The sequence below is a fragment of the Lepisma saccharinum genome, chromosome 10, assembly GCF_977018435.1.
Source record: "Lepisma saccharinum chromosome 10, izLepSacc3.1, whole genome shotgun sequence".
NCBI classification, from domain to species: Eukaryota; Metazoa; Arthropoda; class Insecta; order Zygentoma; family Lepismatidae; genus Lepisma; species Lepisma saccharinum.
Genome location: NC_139238.1, coordinates 25,539,295 through 25,553,762, shown reverse-complemented (window position 1 = coordinate 25,553,762; position 14,468 = coordinate 25,539,295). Strand labels below are relative to the sequence as shown.

The following is a 14,468-nucleotide window of genomic DNA, read 5'->3' as shown; positions in this document are numbered from 1 at the left end:
TCTCATTTCAATACGGAACTGGCACCCTATTTAAACTGATTCGGAAAACAAGGTTTATGAACCTTTAACAACCCTAGTTCAAAGTTATATGAGCTCAGCAGTAGTACACACCATCAAAATTGATGTACTACATGCAGTAGCTACTTTACGAGTTGTGGAGTGAACAGAGACAAGTCACCCGACTACAATAACAACTGCAACTATTTGAGCCAAAATATTCCTACAGCTTGACCAAGAAAAAAGAAAACTCTGGCTCTGTCGTCGAATTTTCAACCGTTCCGGGTTCGAATCCCGGCGGCGCCTTAGGTGTTTTGTGAGTGTCCCTTCATCAATTTCATCATATCATCATCTTTGCAATTATCAGAAGGTGGCAGAAAAGCGAAGTAAAATGAACCAAATCAATCAATATATTTCTTCGTGTGGGTACACCTCTAAAAAAAACATTTAGAAAATAGAAAGCATACGTGAATTAAGTGTCAGAACAGGTGTCCCCATCCTGGTCAAACACTGTATTTCTGCTTTATCTATTTCGCCCTTGAAGCAGATAATCGATACTAGAAGGTTGTCATGGGACACCAAGAGCTATTACCCCACGACATAACATGCAATTCTGTAATGCGTGCAGGCGCCTTTCTTATAAACATCAATTTGTCGATTGCAAATACAATTGCACCCGTGGGATACGTACAGGGATCAATGGGACACATATGAGTGATTGATTCCATGCGCTCGATCAGCTACCAACCTCTACTTCTCCTCAGATGGAAGGACATTAAGCAAATAAGTGGTACCACTATGTGTTATTTCTGCCGTGCACGAACTTGTATTTCCACAAAATGTATTTTCACATCCCCCAGTCTTGTCAAGGACGTATTTACGGCGGGATCCTGGGGGTCTGGACCCCTCCCCCCCCGAAAGACTTACTAAGTACTAAAATTAAATAATTAAAATAATAAAATAGCTAAAATTAAGTAATGAAAATATATTTGTTGTTTAACAGATGGTTATTAATTTCCGACGAACTTATTGGATTATATTGGGATCATAGACTTTGAATGTCAGTACCAAAGAAGATTGATGCAATATTGATTACGACTTATAATAATATGCATAACATATTACCAGGAATTTTATTTCCTGTCATCTGGATCTAATATCCTTTTTTTGATATTCAATAAATATTATTTTACATTAATATCCTTGCCAGGGCGGTTTTTTTTCTTTTAACTATTTTTTTATGAGAAGTCCAATTCTCACTTCATTCTTCAGGAAATTTAACACTCGGGCATTTTATGAGCTTGCCTTGTTGTATTACACACCTATGTGGTTGCAGAATAAATTGGTCACACAATCGCAATGAATAAATTGTGTTTTCTCAGGTATCAAACCAGGTGATTTCCGGATAGGCTTCCGAGCTTTCGAAAGCTAACGTCTCTCTCATCTTCAGGGACTGAAGATTCGTCTAGCTTGACACCGGGGTTAAGCGGTGTTCAAGTTCAGAAGATTCAACAAATGCCTGTCTGCTGCATTAAGCGTTCATTTTATTAGTTTGCACACACAACGTGATCATGCCTAATCGCACATTCGCACGTGCACACCCAAATAAATCTGTAATGCAAATCATTATTGTTATACTTATTTATTGAACTCTATCTCCTTCGAAACAGCAAGTGTTCCCACGCCGCTCCTCCAAGAGAGATGGTGGAGAAGTCGACGATCCGTGATATCAACTCGCGTAGACCAGGCCGCGATCAGGGCTGAACACAATGGTAGTTTCGCTCCCTATGACGCTGTTGCAGAAGTCGCGTGGAGGACGCTGATTGGGTCTTTTGGCTTGAGCGCCGTGTGAGGGGAGGTTGCATCATTTAGGAAAGCCGGGAACGCAGCGATCGGTGTGCGAGCAAATGAAGTGTTGCAAACCAATTCCATTGGAGATCGTGTGACGGAGTCGATGCAACCCATACATCATCGCAAATTGAGGGATTTTTTTTTTTTAGAAAAGGGAAATTTCGATGGTATATTGTCCCGAGCATAACAGGGAAAGGAAAGAAGGGGAGGAGAGCCACTGAAACCAAAACGGGTGTTTTAAGCATGCCTTTGCTTCGTGCATCTTGGCCAAAATAAATGGTTTCTGTGGCGCAGTAGCCGAATTGTCAACCCGCGGGGAGGGAGCGTGCATCAAATAGTCAGCTGTTTTGCATTGTGTGGCTGTTACTGCGTTACAAAATTGTTTAACGCTGTCAAAAGGTCGTTCCTGTTTCAGTGCAAAGTGTTTGATTTTATGATGAATAGGTAAACTGTACATAGCGAAAGCAGACTTAACGTTATTAAATTTTTGGAGGGAAGTTAGCTACAAAGCCTGTAGCAACTGCAGTAATATATGGATACGGCGGAAGGGAAGGAAAATTCTGAAGTACAATTACGAAGCAGGGCAGTGCGAACTTAGTGGGTACTGTTATTTCCTTTAACATTTATTATTCTCTTGATTTCGCTTGATTTGCTTGGTATGATCAGTCTGTCATTAGAAATAAACAACAGCTACATAGATTACAACTGATTTCCTCCATGGGATAGTTGGATGGGCTTCTTTGGTGTACGCCAATGTTATTATTCTCCTTGTTCATTAATATCAGCAGAGCGGGGGAGAAAGTTTTTAAGAAAATATTTTGCAAATCGACAATAGTATTGATATTGTAGATCGGTATTTCTATATTTTGAGTGATTGGGTCAGGTTATCGAATGCTGAATTACATGTTGCACAATAACATTGCTCTTCTCGTGATTGGATGGATAATTTCCGAAATATTTTAAATTTGTAAAAAAATCCGTGTTAAAAAAATTATGAAATTTAACTCTGTCATAGCCTCATTTTCAGTGACAGGTGATCAAAATTTGGGTTGCCAATATATTAAGCATCATTATGTATGCAAAAACGGGTGTGAGTATTTCACAGGGGTGATATAACACTTCTGGAAGCGTGACTGAAGTGCACACCCATAGAGCCAGACCACGAGCCGCCACTGCATACACCACACATTATACTGCAACAAGACCGTTCTCTTGTCATTCTCTGTTATATGCAGTGCCGATATTGACTCTTTGACAGAAAGTACAAGAGCAGAACACTGTTGGTCGTATTTTCGGCGTGTTCTTAAACTTTTACCCGACACTAATTGATTCACTGAACTGGTATTGCATTTGGGCGAAATCGGTAATGTATTTCAAGATACCGGTCCTTAAACGTACCCCAGTTAAAGTTAGGACAATTCACTTGACGCGGAAGAGATATATTTAATCTTTCATTAGGTGGGAAGGGGGCGTACATTGGCCCGGTACCACAAGGCATTGGCACAACGCCACAAACCTTCGATTCTCCACTTTCTCTCGGCGAACAACGCTTTACACTTGTCAATTTCTCTCTCTGTACATTACAAAACCGTTAGTGTGCAAGGTGCATGAATATTTCTGCATATTTCGAAATATATCCAAGAATCGTAAGTTTATGGCACTTTTATTATTGCTCCATGCGCTAGAAGAATGTTACGCCGAGAATAAAGGGAAATAAAGTTTACTTGTTCCTCCATATTTATGGCGTCACAAGTGTCACCTTGAAACACACCCTCCATTACCCTCGTAATAAGATATTACCAGGTGTACAAGGCGAAGCATGTCTTGTGATTGAACGAAACGTTCTATTTTACAAAGTACTGGTACAACTTTTCAGATTCTTTCTTACGCCATGTGTCTGAAAACACGAACAACAACCTTAAAGCATTATTTTTCTCACTCTTGTCACAACATTTTGCCAAAGTTTCTTTCCGAGCTTTTTTTATGTCATTCAGAGTGACAAGTTACATAAATGCCCGTCAGATGTCAGGCGCGTGCTGCCATTAACTTTAGGTTTATCGATCGCCATAGTCGTGCTGTGTTTGTGGTATGATATTGATCACTTCTGTCCAATAACCGTGGCATTGAGTGTCCATAAAATGAAGTAGGAAAGAATAAAAAATTGATTCTTTTTTATTGTTAGTAGGCTAACACTTGTGACTGAGGGATCGAATTTCATCGCCTTTTGGAACCTGCCACATCTTGCCTGTGAGAGAGCTCTCTATCTCCCTAAAACTTAATTTACTTAATTTCTCTCTCTCTCTCTGTCTGTCTGTCACTCTTTTTCTCTCTGTCTGTCTGTCTCTCTCTCTCTCTGTCTCTGTCTGTCTGTCCGTCTCTCTCTCTCTCTTTCTCTCTGTCTCTATCTGTCTGTCCGTCTCTCTCTCTCTCTCTCCCTCCCTCTGTCTCTCTCTCTCTCTCTCTCTTTCTCCCTCTCTCTCTCTTGTCTGTCTGTCGTCTCTCTCACTCTCTGTCTGTCTGTCACTCTCTCTCTCTCTCTCTGTCTTTTTCTCACTCTCTCTCTCTGTCTTTCTCTCACTCTCTCTCTTGTCTGTCTGTCTCTCTCTCTGTGTATCTCTCTCTCTCTGTGTATCTCTCTCTCTCTGTGTATCTCTCTCTCTCTGTGTATCTCTCTCTCTCTCTCTCTCTCTGTCTTTCTCTCACTCTCTGTCGCTCTGTGTGTGCGCGTGTGCGTGCGTTTGGGGAGGTTGTCGATTCTCTTATATATTATTTTATTTTATTCCTCTAGTGTTATACAAATAAGCAGGGATCGAAAGGACCTAAACGGCGTTCCGTTTCGTGAAAATTCCCATTTCGAGCCCTGCTAATAAGGGTTCGCCGACCTCCGTGGCGGAGTGGTTAGCACAGCATGCTACAACGCCAGCGTTTACGGGTTCGAATCCCGGCCTGGGCATAGCTGTTCCTTCATCACATCGTCACTCATCCTCGGCTTCGCAATTAGCCAAAAGTGGCAGAAAAGCGAAGAAAAATAAACCAGATCAATCGATCAAATAAGGTTTCAAATGCTTGAAAAAAGGATGGACGCAACAGATTATCTCTGTCAATGAATGATTCATCTTTTGTTTGCAGAACCATCTGCGTCTTCAAACAACTAACTACTTGCAAACGTGACGAGTATACTTCAGAAATTGCTAACAAATAAATAATGTTAATAAGCAGAACGTTTCGCGTGTTGTGAAACAAAAGTGCAAGAAAATTGTTCTTAATGTGAATAACAGTGTTATCTGTTATCGATCTTCGTTTCACATTCTTATTTGTTTTGTGAGGTAATGAAGGTTGCCCATCTTCCCTAATGGCCCTTTGCAAAACGGAAGCAAATTTTAAAGGATCGGTTTGAACTGAAGGCTCATCACCCACGCACATTTTATTTATTCAGTAGGTATTTTAATTCACATAAGTCTTTTCCTGAAATCCCTCCCCATACCACAGCAGCCAAGACCTCATCGTTCATTGATTGTGTACACAACTTCACGTGGGGTTATGCGTTGCTCACGCGATGTCACGTGCAGCACAGGTTCTTGTTAAACTCGAAGATAGGGGACACGTTTCTCGTTTCAATAGCGTATCATACCCTTACGTATGGGGGATCGTATTGGAAATGTAGCTCACTAATCATCATTCATTGATGGTAGAGCAACTTGCTGCTCATAGTGAACTCGGTGGTGAAGAGGAAGAGGTTCTAATGACTAAAGAAACAAGATACACCAATAAACAACTAGAAAAGGCAAACATTTAACACTTGGATTTTAAAACCTTCGAACCTGAATCATACATGTGAAGTTAGGATAATTACCTCTCTAACGTGAAGTGTGAAGATCGAATTGAAAACGAAGTGTAAACCTGTACTAAGCCTGGCTTGTCAGTGTGCGTCAGCAACACTGACTTTGTTGGCAGCCAAAATCGAAGAGCTGTTGACTATTCTGCCAGAATCCAAAGGCTGATCCTTCTACTATTCTCCTCTGTCCCTGTTGCCAGTGGAGACTTCCTGCACGCCGATTCGTCAAGTATTCCCTTCCTATTCCCTTAGCAGAATTACTGCCTGTTTACCTGTACTCCAGGAAGTCTGTTTGCACTTGACTTTGCATATTTTACATACCTAGGAGAAGTAACTGGCTGGTACAAATAAGTGAATGACCCTTGGTCAGGTTGAAGCTTTGAAGCTTCTAGAAAATGCACACCCTTACGCTTTGTTACGATAGTTAGTAGGCTAATAGCTGAAACCATTACTTTGAAACCAAGAATAGTTTTTCCTCATCATGTGCACACATTATGTTCAAGTTTGCTTGATTGTGTGTGTCCATTGGTGCAGGAATGGGTGATACTGAGGTAGTAAGTACATTGTATCCCCACAGTTTTGGGGGGAGGAGGTACATAGTACCCCTAAATCACTGGATCTGAATTATACCCATTGTGTACCCTCAAATAATTTAACTGACTCAAGATGTAGCTATTCAAAAATGTTGGTTTTAGTATCAACTCCTGCCTCCCAAAAGTTTCGTTTGTGCATATAGCCTCCTACACATAGAAAACTAAATCAAATCTATTTGAAGCAACAGAAACGCATCCATAGACGCACACAAGTGTGTTTTTTGACTATTGCCAGGAATAAGATTTATAGTTTGATGCATTTTTGTAATCTTTCGTGTATGTAACGTCAAAGTACATGATAGGATGCAAGTGAGTATTTCTCTCTATATCGAGCTGTACTTTAATGCATCAACAGATGCGTTCTTTGATGCACCATCATCATGGATCTTTCTCGATGATGAAGGTGAATATTTAGTCTTACCTGGAGACCTTATGCATTTTTTGTTTCAACTAATGCATTTACTTTGCTGTGTATATCTAAAAAAAATCAAACCATTGGGGCATTCAATTTGAAATCAACAAGTGAAGGGGTACTTTTCAACCTCACATATTTTGATTCATTTCAAATTTGGCATACTGGAAGGGTCACTTGAGGTAAGAAAATACGCAACTTTGCACATCCATATCTTTTGTATTTCCGAAATTACAGTGTTGCAAACTGCGATTTTGACCATTTTTTCGAACATCTTGTTAATTTTGGATTGTAATATGCGTTCGAAAGGTCTTGAAGGGATTTTTCACACGAGATATAGCATGTATATGCCAGGTTAAAACAAACAATTGAAGGTGGTATTAAGAAAACTTTCGTAGACATTTTCTCAAAAATGGGTCTTTTAATTTTTTTCAAAAAAATTACATGTCATACATACACTACTAATCAATAAGTAGGCTATGCAAAATTTAAAAATGGGACGCCAATGGGATCCGGAGTTATGATAGATTTAGGTTAGGGTAAGATATGATAGGTTAGGTGATGGATGATAACAGATTTTCATAGAAAAATTCATAATATTCAAAAGTAAAAATCTAACAGAAATCAAATGCAATATTGTTTGAATTAACATACATGAATATGATGTTTAAATCCCGTTTTATTATAAAAAAAGGTGACTCAAAAGTTCAGTTTGATAGGCAACTTCGATATTAGTGCACATAGCGAAAAATGAAAAGAGGGGAAAGTTGGTGGAAGTAAGTGAATTTCAATCTAAAGTGCTTGAATTTTCAACGTAGCATGCACCGTTCAGGATGTACAGTGGTACGGCCCTAATTAGTAACAAAAAATTCACACATGCTGCTTGGTATTTCAAGGTTATAAAAAAATCACTATTAATTATATATATTTATGTGAATACAAAAATACACATACATACATACCAAAAAATCTATTGTTTAAGGAATTACTTTAAAATATAAGATACAAACTAGTGACCTCAGGTCTACCCTCTATTTCACTTTGTCGTTTCTTCTTTCCAAACTCCTCCATTACGGACGATATCTTAACAAGCATAACCATTATGCTAATCAGTGAGAATGTATTATTTTTAGATGTATCCTATTTCAGAATTATTTACGAATTTGTTATTAACTTTCTATTCTGTCTCTTCCAGTCAGAGCCTGCATTTGACTACCTGAATGTGTCCTTGGCCAGATACGGAATGTTCTCAGACAAATCTGATCCAGACCTTATGACGTATGAAATTTTCAAGAAAGGTAAGCTGTTTGGTGGATATAGACCTTAACAGTGTCTATATTTTAACGTTCTCATTTTTATTTTTAAATTTTTATTCATTCAATTGCACCCAACACTATCTTTGATTTCAGAGTACAAGTGTTATATCTATCAGATAGAACACTACATTTTAAAAATAAGATTAGTTGTTCTGTATTGGAGATGAAACAATTTCATTATAAATTTGTCATTCAATAGCAAAGTAAAATAAATGAATGCAATCAATCAACTACTTTGACTTCACTATTATCCAAAATGTTTGTCTATTAACAAGAAAAGTAAGAACGGAAGTCCACTGATGTTAGATTGCAAGTGGTTTGTGGTTGGTTGAGGGAAATTGTCGTTAAGGTTTCATTGGCTGTTGGAGTTTGCATTCTCGTGGCTGCTTCCGAATTTTGTAGTCGAACCAGAAACACTCTCAATATATCAGACGATAGCAGAGATGAAACAGTTGCATCCTAAAGAGACCACCGCCAGAATATCTCGATTTGTTTACAATTTGGAGTTGGAACTTTCACATTCTCAATGGACGAAATATCGACATACTCTTATTGAATGTTTTTGTTAACATGCTGCTTCGAAAGAAACTGTAAATATGTTAATTTATGTCCACAGGAAGAGTGTTCTTTAGGGAGAACCGGATCATCCAGGACCTTCTGTGGAGAGACTACCTAAATAAAACCAGGAACAACATAACAGAGACGAAGAGATGTACCTTTGTGGCGACTCCAAAACCTTTCATGAGCAAGCCGCTTGCGTTCGCCTATCCGAAAGGCAGCGATCTACCACCGCTGTTCAATCCGATGTAAGTAGTAGCACTAGTAGCTGCAAGAACTTATTGGTAGCGCATGAGAAGAAGTAAATGTGAAGATATATCTTCATCACAAGATGTAAAGAAATAGACTCACATACACGGCACCTACTAACCTTCAGATTTCCTACTATAACCTTGTCTATACTTATTAAGTGACTTCGGAAACCTTGCTTTGCAAAAATACTATGTTAATAATCTTTCAAAGAACTGTATCTAGTTTTTAAATTTCAATTGATTACCTGCTATATTTTTACCCCTTAAATAAGTCCCTCTATATTCTTTTGTACGTAGAGCACTTCTTTTCCCTACAATTATTTCAAACATAGTATGGCTTATTTGGAACTGTTTTCTAGCCTTACGCAGACAGAAGTTGAGAAGTACAGCTTGAACAGGTACATCTTGAAAAAGTCAATATGCTGACCAAGGCAGAAATTTATTTTATTATAAAACATAAACTAAACGTAATGTTTCAACCTTCTACCAAGGTCTTCTTCAGACTCTGCACCAAGTACAAATGTAACAAGGTACAAAACAGGACGATGTATATACACAAACATTACTCCCCCTCCAGACTATTAGAAAGTTGTTCTGGAACATTATAGCAGGTGGCTTTCTCTTGTCAACTGTACTTTCACCTAAAAGGCTAAACATTTTTCTCCCTTCTCCTCTCCTCTTTCTCTCTTGTCCTTTCCACTCTTTCTAACACCTTCTTCCATTCTTTGTTTATCTTCAGTCCCCCATTCCAGTTCATTGTGTCTTTGTAATAGTCTGGAGGGGAGAAATGTTTGTGTATATATCGTTCTGTTTTGTACCTTGTTACATTTGTACTTGGTGCAGAGTCTGAAGAAGACCTTGCCAGAAGGTTGAAACGTTACGTTTAGTTTATGTTTTATAATAAAATAAATTTCTGCCTTGGTCAGCATATTGAGTTTCTCATATAATGGAAACAAGGCTTAATGTTGTTATAGCTACATCTTGTATTGGTTAAATTATTTGACGGTATACAAGGGGTTTAATTCAGATCCAGAGATTTAGGGTTTAATATAGACCCATTCCTGAGCCACTGTGCACACACAATCAAGCACACTTCAACTCTAGTTCACTGCCCTTCTTTACTTTCTCTGCACTCACGTGTCTAGTTGGTTACATGGTGCAACACCGACTCGTCTACTTCATTGATTTGGTGTCAAGTAGCGCTCTTGGTGTCTGCTCCGTTTGCACTACGTTCTGGAACGGTGTAATGTGTAGTGTATGGTCACGTGACGCGTGCAAACTAATCAAATTACCGTTTAAAGCAGTACACAGGCATTTGTTAAATATTCTGAACTTGAACATCGCTATTCGTCTGCTTGGTTGAACGTCATATTCTTGCACCAGCCTGACACCGAGGTACACCTGCACTACACCTAGTGACAGAAAATGCAGCGAAGTAGACGGGGCTATTGTGGTAAAGAAATATATTTTGTGATTACATAATATGTATTTTTATATTGTTGTGTCCTTTTTTTCATTTTAATTTTTTTAAAACAAATCTCTGATAAATTGATGCTTATGGGAAATACTCGCCCACTAATATTAATAAATATTTTAATAACTTTTAATTGTTACAATTGAGCCGCTCGGGAGTAAAACTTGATATCAAACATGCCGTTCAAAATGGAGTCAACATTAAATGCAGTTGTTGCACGGTCTCCGGTTGCTGTACAATAGTGAAAGAAGTTCCTTCAGTAGTCGGTCATAGCCAGAAACACGTGTGACCAGCTGGGTAACCAATAAGCCACAATGCAATGGACGAACTTTCACCTGCGTTTTTCTCGGTTTCATGCTTTTGCGAGTTAACGAGTTTTACTCACGAGCCGCTCAATTTTCAAGTATCGGTATCGGATCTAGTTTTTTAAAAAAATGTGTGTGTATGTGTGATATTAATATAACTTTCAAAATATTTTCAACAGTAATGTTTTGATCCATTCTGAGATATTGTTGATTGTGGGGTGGGTTTGGATTCGTTATACGTATACCGGCTGGTCCATTTATAATGATAGTATGGAATATCGCATGCAGAATGCATCCAATCGAAAAATTGCACAGAATAAAAGTTTGATACTATTGAGGGGATAAGTCAATGCCGCAAAAATTTCGTCGCCGCCACCCACCCCTTAAGGGGGGGTGGGGGGTAAATTCGAAATTTCAAATGGAACACCCTCATTCGTTTACATATTTCGATTCCGTGTTGAAAAAGAACAACTTTTTGTTTGAAAAATTGTGCAAAAAAATTGCAAACTTCGTACATTTATAAACATTTGGTAGTTTCAGATTCATTTTTTTCCCTTTATGTAATAACGGTTTTGGTTTCCGTTGAGAACATCGCATAAACGAATTTTATTCAAAAAATGTGCAAAGAATTCGGCAAAAGAAAATTGTTTGCAATTTATGTTTTTGTGTAACAATAAATACTATTAATTTGTTCCAACTCTTTGGTTTCAAGAAACAATTTCATACACTACTCACTACTCCATTCAGGCTCGAGCCATGTTGGACACAAAGTTTCCTGGTCGATGGATAGAACGTGGAGGACACGTTTCTTTGTCAGCTCGTTCACCCGATCTCACGTCGCCTGATTTCTGCCTTTGGGGACTACTTAAAGAAAAGTGTTACCACGAAGTTCCAACAACGCCAGAAAACATGTGGCACGAATTATTGATGCTTGTGCCTCTATCACTCCTGACATTTTGGGACGAACAGTGTGGAGCTTCAGACACCGTGTTTTGAAATGCATTGAAGAGAACGGTCATCATTTTGAACATTTGCACCTTTAAACATTTATTTGTGTACCTCAAATGATAACTAATTTGTAGTAACATACTTAATTTTGTTGTTCATATGAAATTGTTCCTTGAAACCAAAGAGTTGGAACAAATTAATAGTATTTATTGTTGCACATAAACATAAATTGCAAACAATTTTCTTTTGCCGAATTCTTTGCACACATTTTTTGAATAAAATTCGTTTATGCAATGTTCTCAACGGAAACCAAAACTGTTTTTACATAAAGGGAACAAAATGAATCTGAAACTACCAAATGTTTATAAATGTTCGAAGGTTGCAATTTTTTTACAAAATTTTTCAAACAAAAATTTTTTCTTCTTCAACACGGAATCCAAATATGTAAAACGAATGGGGATGTTCCATTTGAAATTTCTGTGTATAGGACCGGTGGCATCGTGAGGAAATTGAGAAGCTACGAGTGAGTAGCGTAATCCGGTCACGGATATCTCCTATAAAGGCTGGGGGTTCGACGTGCTGACCACACGTCAGTCCATTACTGGTTGAAGATCTCCACGCCTCTAGGTAGGATTGTGGGAGGGAGACTGGCAGTCGGGAGATAGACCAAGGCCCTCATGGGTTGTAGAGCCACGGGTTGTTATATTATTATACACAAATGCAACATGTAAGGAAATGTACCACAATGCATTGCAGTGTAAATCTACATATGCCACTACAGGAGATGTTGGAAGTGGCCTCGTCCCATCTGCGCACAGGTCCGTTCTTTTAAGCATATTTTGGAATGTGTTCTGCAGCTGATGCTGTGTTATGTTTGCAATTGCTGATGTGATGTTAACCCTAAGTTCGTCAATTGTTCGAGGGTTATTGGAATACACTTTTTCTTGACAAACCTTAAAGGAGGTATGCCTTACATACGACCCGACGACGAAAATTATTTTCTATAACACCATCTTAATTGTAGGTACACCTTCTTCTTCCTTGACCTGTTCTCACCTGTAAATAACCAAAACTACATTAACAATATTCCCTACCGTGCTACTACCATCCAATAAACAATACGATTGTTAGAAATTATTATCACAAATCTAATAGGCATATATTCGGGTTGGGTGTACTTTTATTTGGGACACCTGGTATATGCCATGCCTATTTAGAATTTAGAAAACGATAATACTTTTGCATTTTACAGACTGAGGTCGCTCATGGAGGCAGGAATAGTGGAGTTCAAACTACACGAGATGTTACCAGGCCCGAGCATCTGTCCTCTAAATCTAGGACAGAAAGAGCGGAAGCTAAGGAACTCCGATCTGTTCACCACTTACGTCGTGGTCTGTGGCGGCTTTGCCTCGGCGCTGATAGCCTTCCTAGGGGAGCTCACCATAAGAATCATCAACTACTGCAAAGGGAAGGATGGCAAGGGACCGCCACCGTACTCCAAAGAGGACATGCTCTTCAACCCCAAGTCCCACATGGTGTACGGGATGGGGGCGGATTTGGAGAGCGGGGCTGACTTCAGGGCCAAACAGAGTATCAACGGGAGGGACTACTTTGTCATCAACGGAAGCGACGGGAACAAGCGTCTCATACCAGTCAGAACTCCTTCCGCGTTCCTGTTTCAATACTCGGGATAAGCATAAGAAGAGTTGCGTGTCTGTTGCCTTTTTACACTTGCCTTCTTTTGGTTGCACTATTTTCTCCTTCTAGAGACCTGGATTTATTGACACTGCAAAGTAAGAATCAATAATATAAATACATAACAGAATGAAACGCTATACTCTGTCTCGGGAATCTATGGAGGAAGCGAACGAAAACAAGTTATCTGCACAAGTAGTGCGAGGGTGCTCGACCAACGAACGCCTGAGAGGAAAAGGTTGCGGGAGGAGGGGGCATGGTAGGGGCAACGCAACTGCAGTTACATACAAGTCCTTTGCACTAGTGCGCCCGGATTAGTTCAGTCCACTCACTTTCTCTCCTTCTCTACCGTTATGCGCGGCCTTCCTCGAGATTTCTGAGGCAGAGTATAGGAAAAGTAACAATGAAGAAACGCATCTTTTACTTGATTATGTTACTCACTTTCTTAGTCATAATTAGTACTTCCATTTAGCCAGTAATCTCTGTAAAGTTTATTGCAAAAACCCTGGATACAATCCGTTACATTTTACCTCTGTTTTAAATCAGTTTTCTTGTATCGTTATTTATGTATTGCCATAAACGTAAATTACTGAAAAATTTGTGTTTATTTTTCATCCATTTTCAATTTTGAAAACTTTTTTTATCATTTTACAATATTGCAACACTTTTAAAAACATGTTTGTGTGTTTTCTTAAAACCTCAGCAATAAAATTATTTATGGGCATTAAACCATGAGAAAATAAAGCTGAATATCATTCACAAGTAATCAGCATGGCAAAGCCAAACTTATTGCTTTATAAATTACTGCAGTGATAATGAAATCACTATTCACTAAGCACATCAATGCAATATTTTATTTTTAAGCTTCAGCGGTGTACATGCAGCTAGATTTGAAAGAAAGAAAGTTGTGGTTTGTATTTGCATTATTAAAAGTTCAGTTCCAGCACATAATTTAAATTTGATAGTTCATTTGAGTAAAATAATCACTGTATTGATAATATATAATTTTCTTAAGTATTTCTAAAAGCTTTCTGTGATATTTAAATACAAATACAATCGAAACATGTAATCTGCATTCTTACATGATCATTGAGCATTATTGATATTTATCAATGTGTAGTTTGTATCTTTCACAGCACAATTGTTCGAATTATTGTCAGAAAATTTCTGTAACAGTAAAGTACAAAGTGAGTGATTTAAAAATTAATGGATTTTATTTTTCTATGTTAAAGA

At 38.5% G+C, this 14,468-nt stretch overlaps 1 protein-coding gene across 1 annotated transcript in view; it reads left to right on the top strand.

Moving 5' to 3' along the window:
- Positions 1 to 14,139, top strand: part of Ir76b (Ionotropic receptor 76b) — a 198,921-nt gene extending 184,782 nt beyond the window's left edge. Inside the window, exons 7-9 of the mRNA XM_083129665.1 lie at positions 7,884 to 7,986; positions 8,621 to 8,810; positions 12,793 to 14,139. Of these exons, the coding sequence (XP_082985791.1) occupies positions 7,884 to 7,986; positions 8,621 to 8,810; positions 12,793 to 13,234 (735 nt within the window). The 3' untranslated portion in view covers positions 13,235 to 14,139. The remainder of the gene's footprint in view (positions 1 to 7,883; positions 7,987 to 8,620; positions 8,811 to 12,792) is intronic.
- The last annotated feature ends 329 nt before the right edge of the window (positions 14,140 to 14,468 follow it).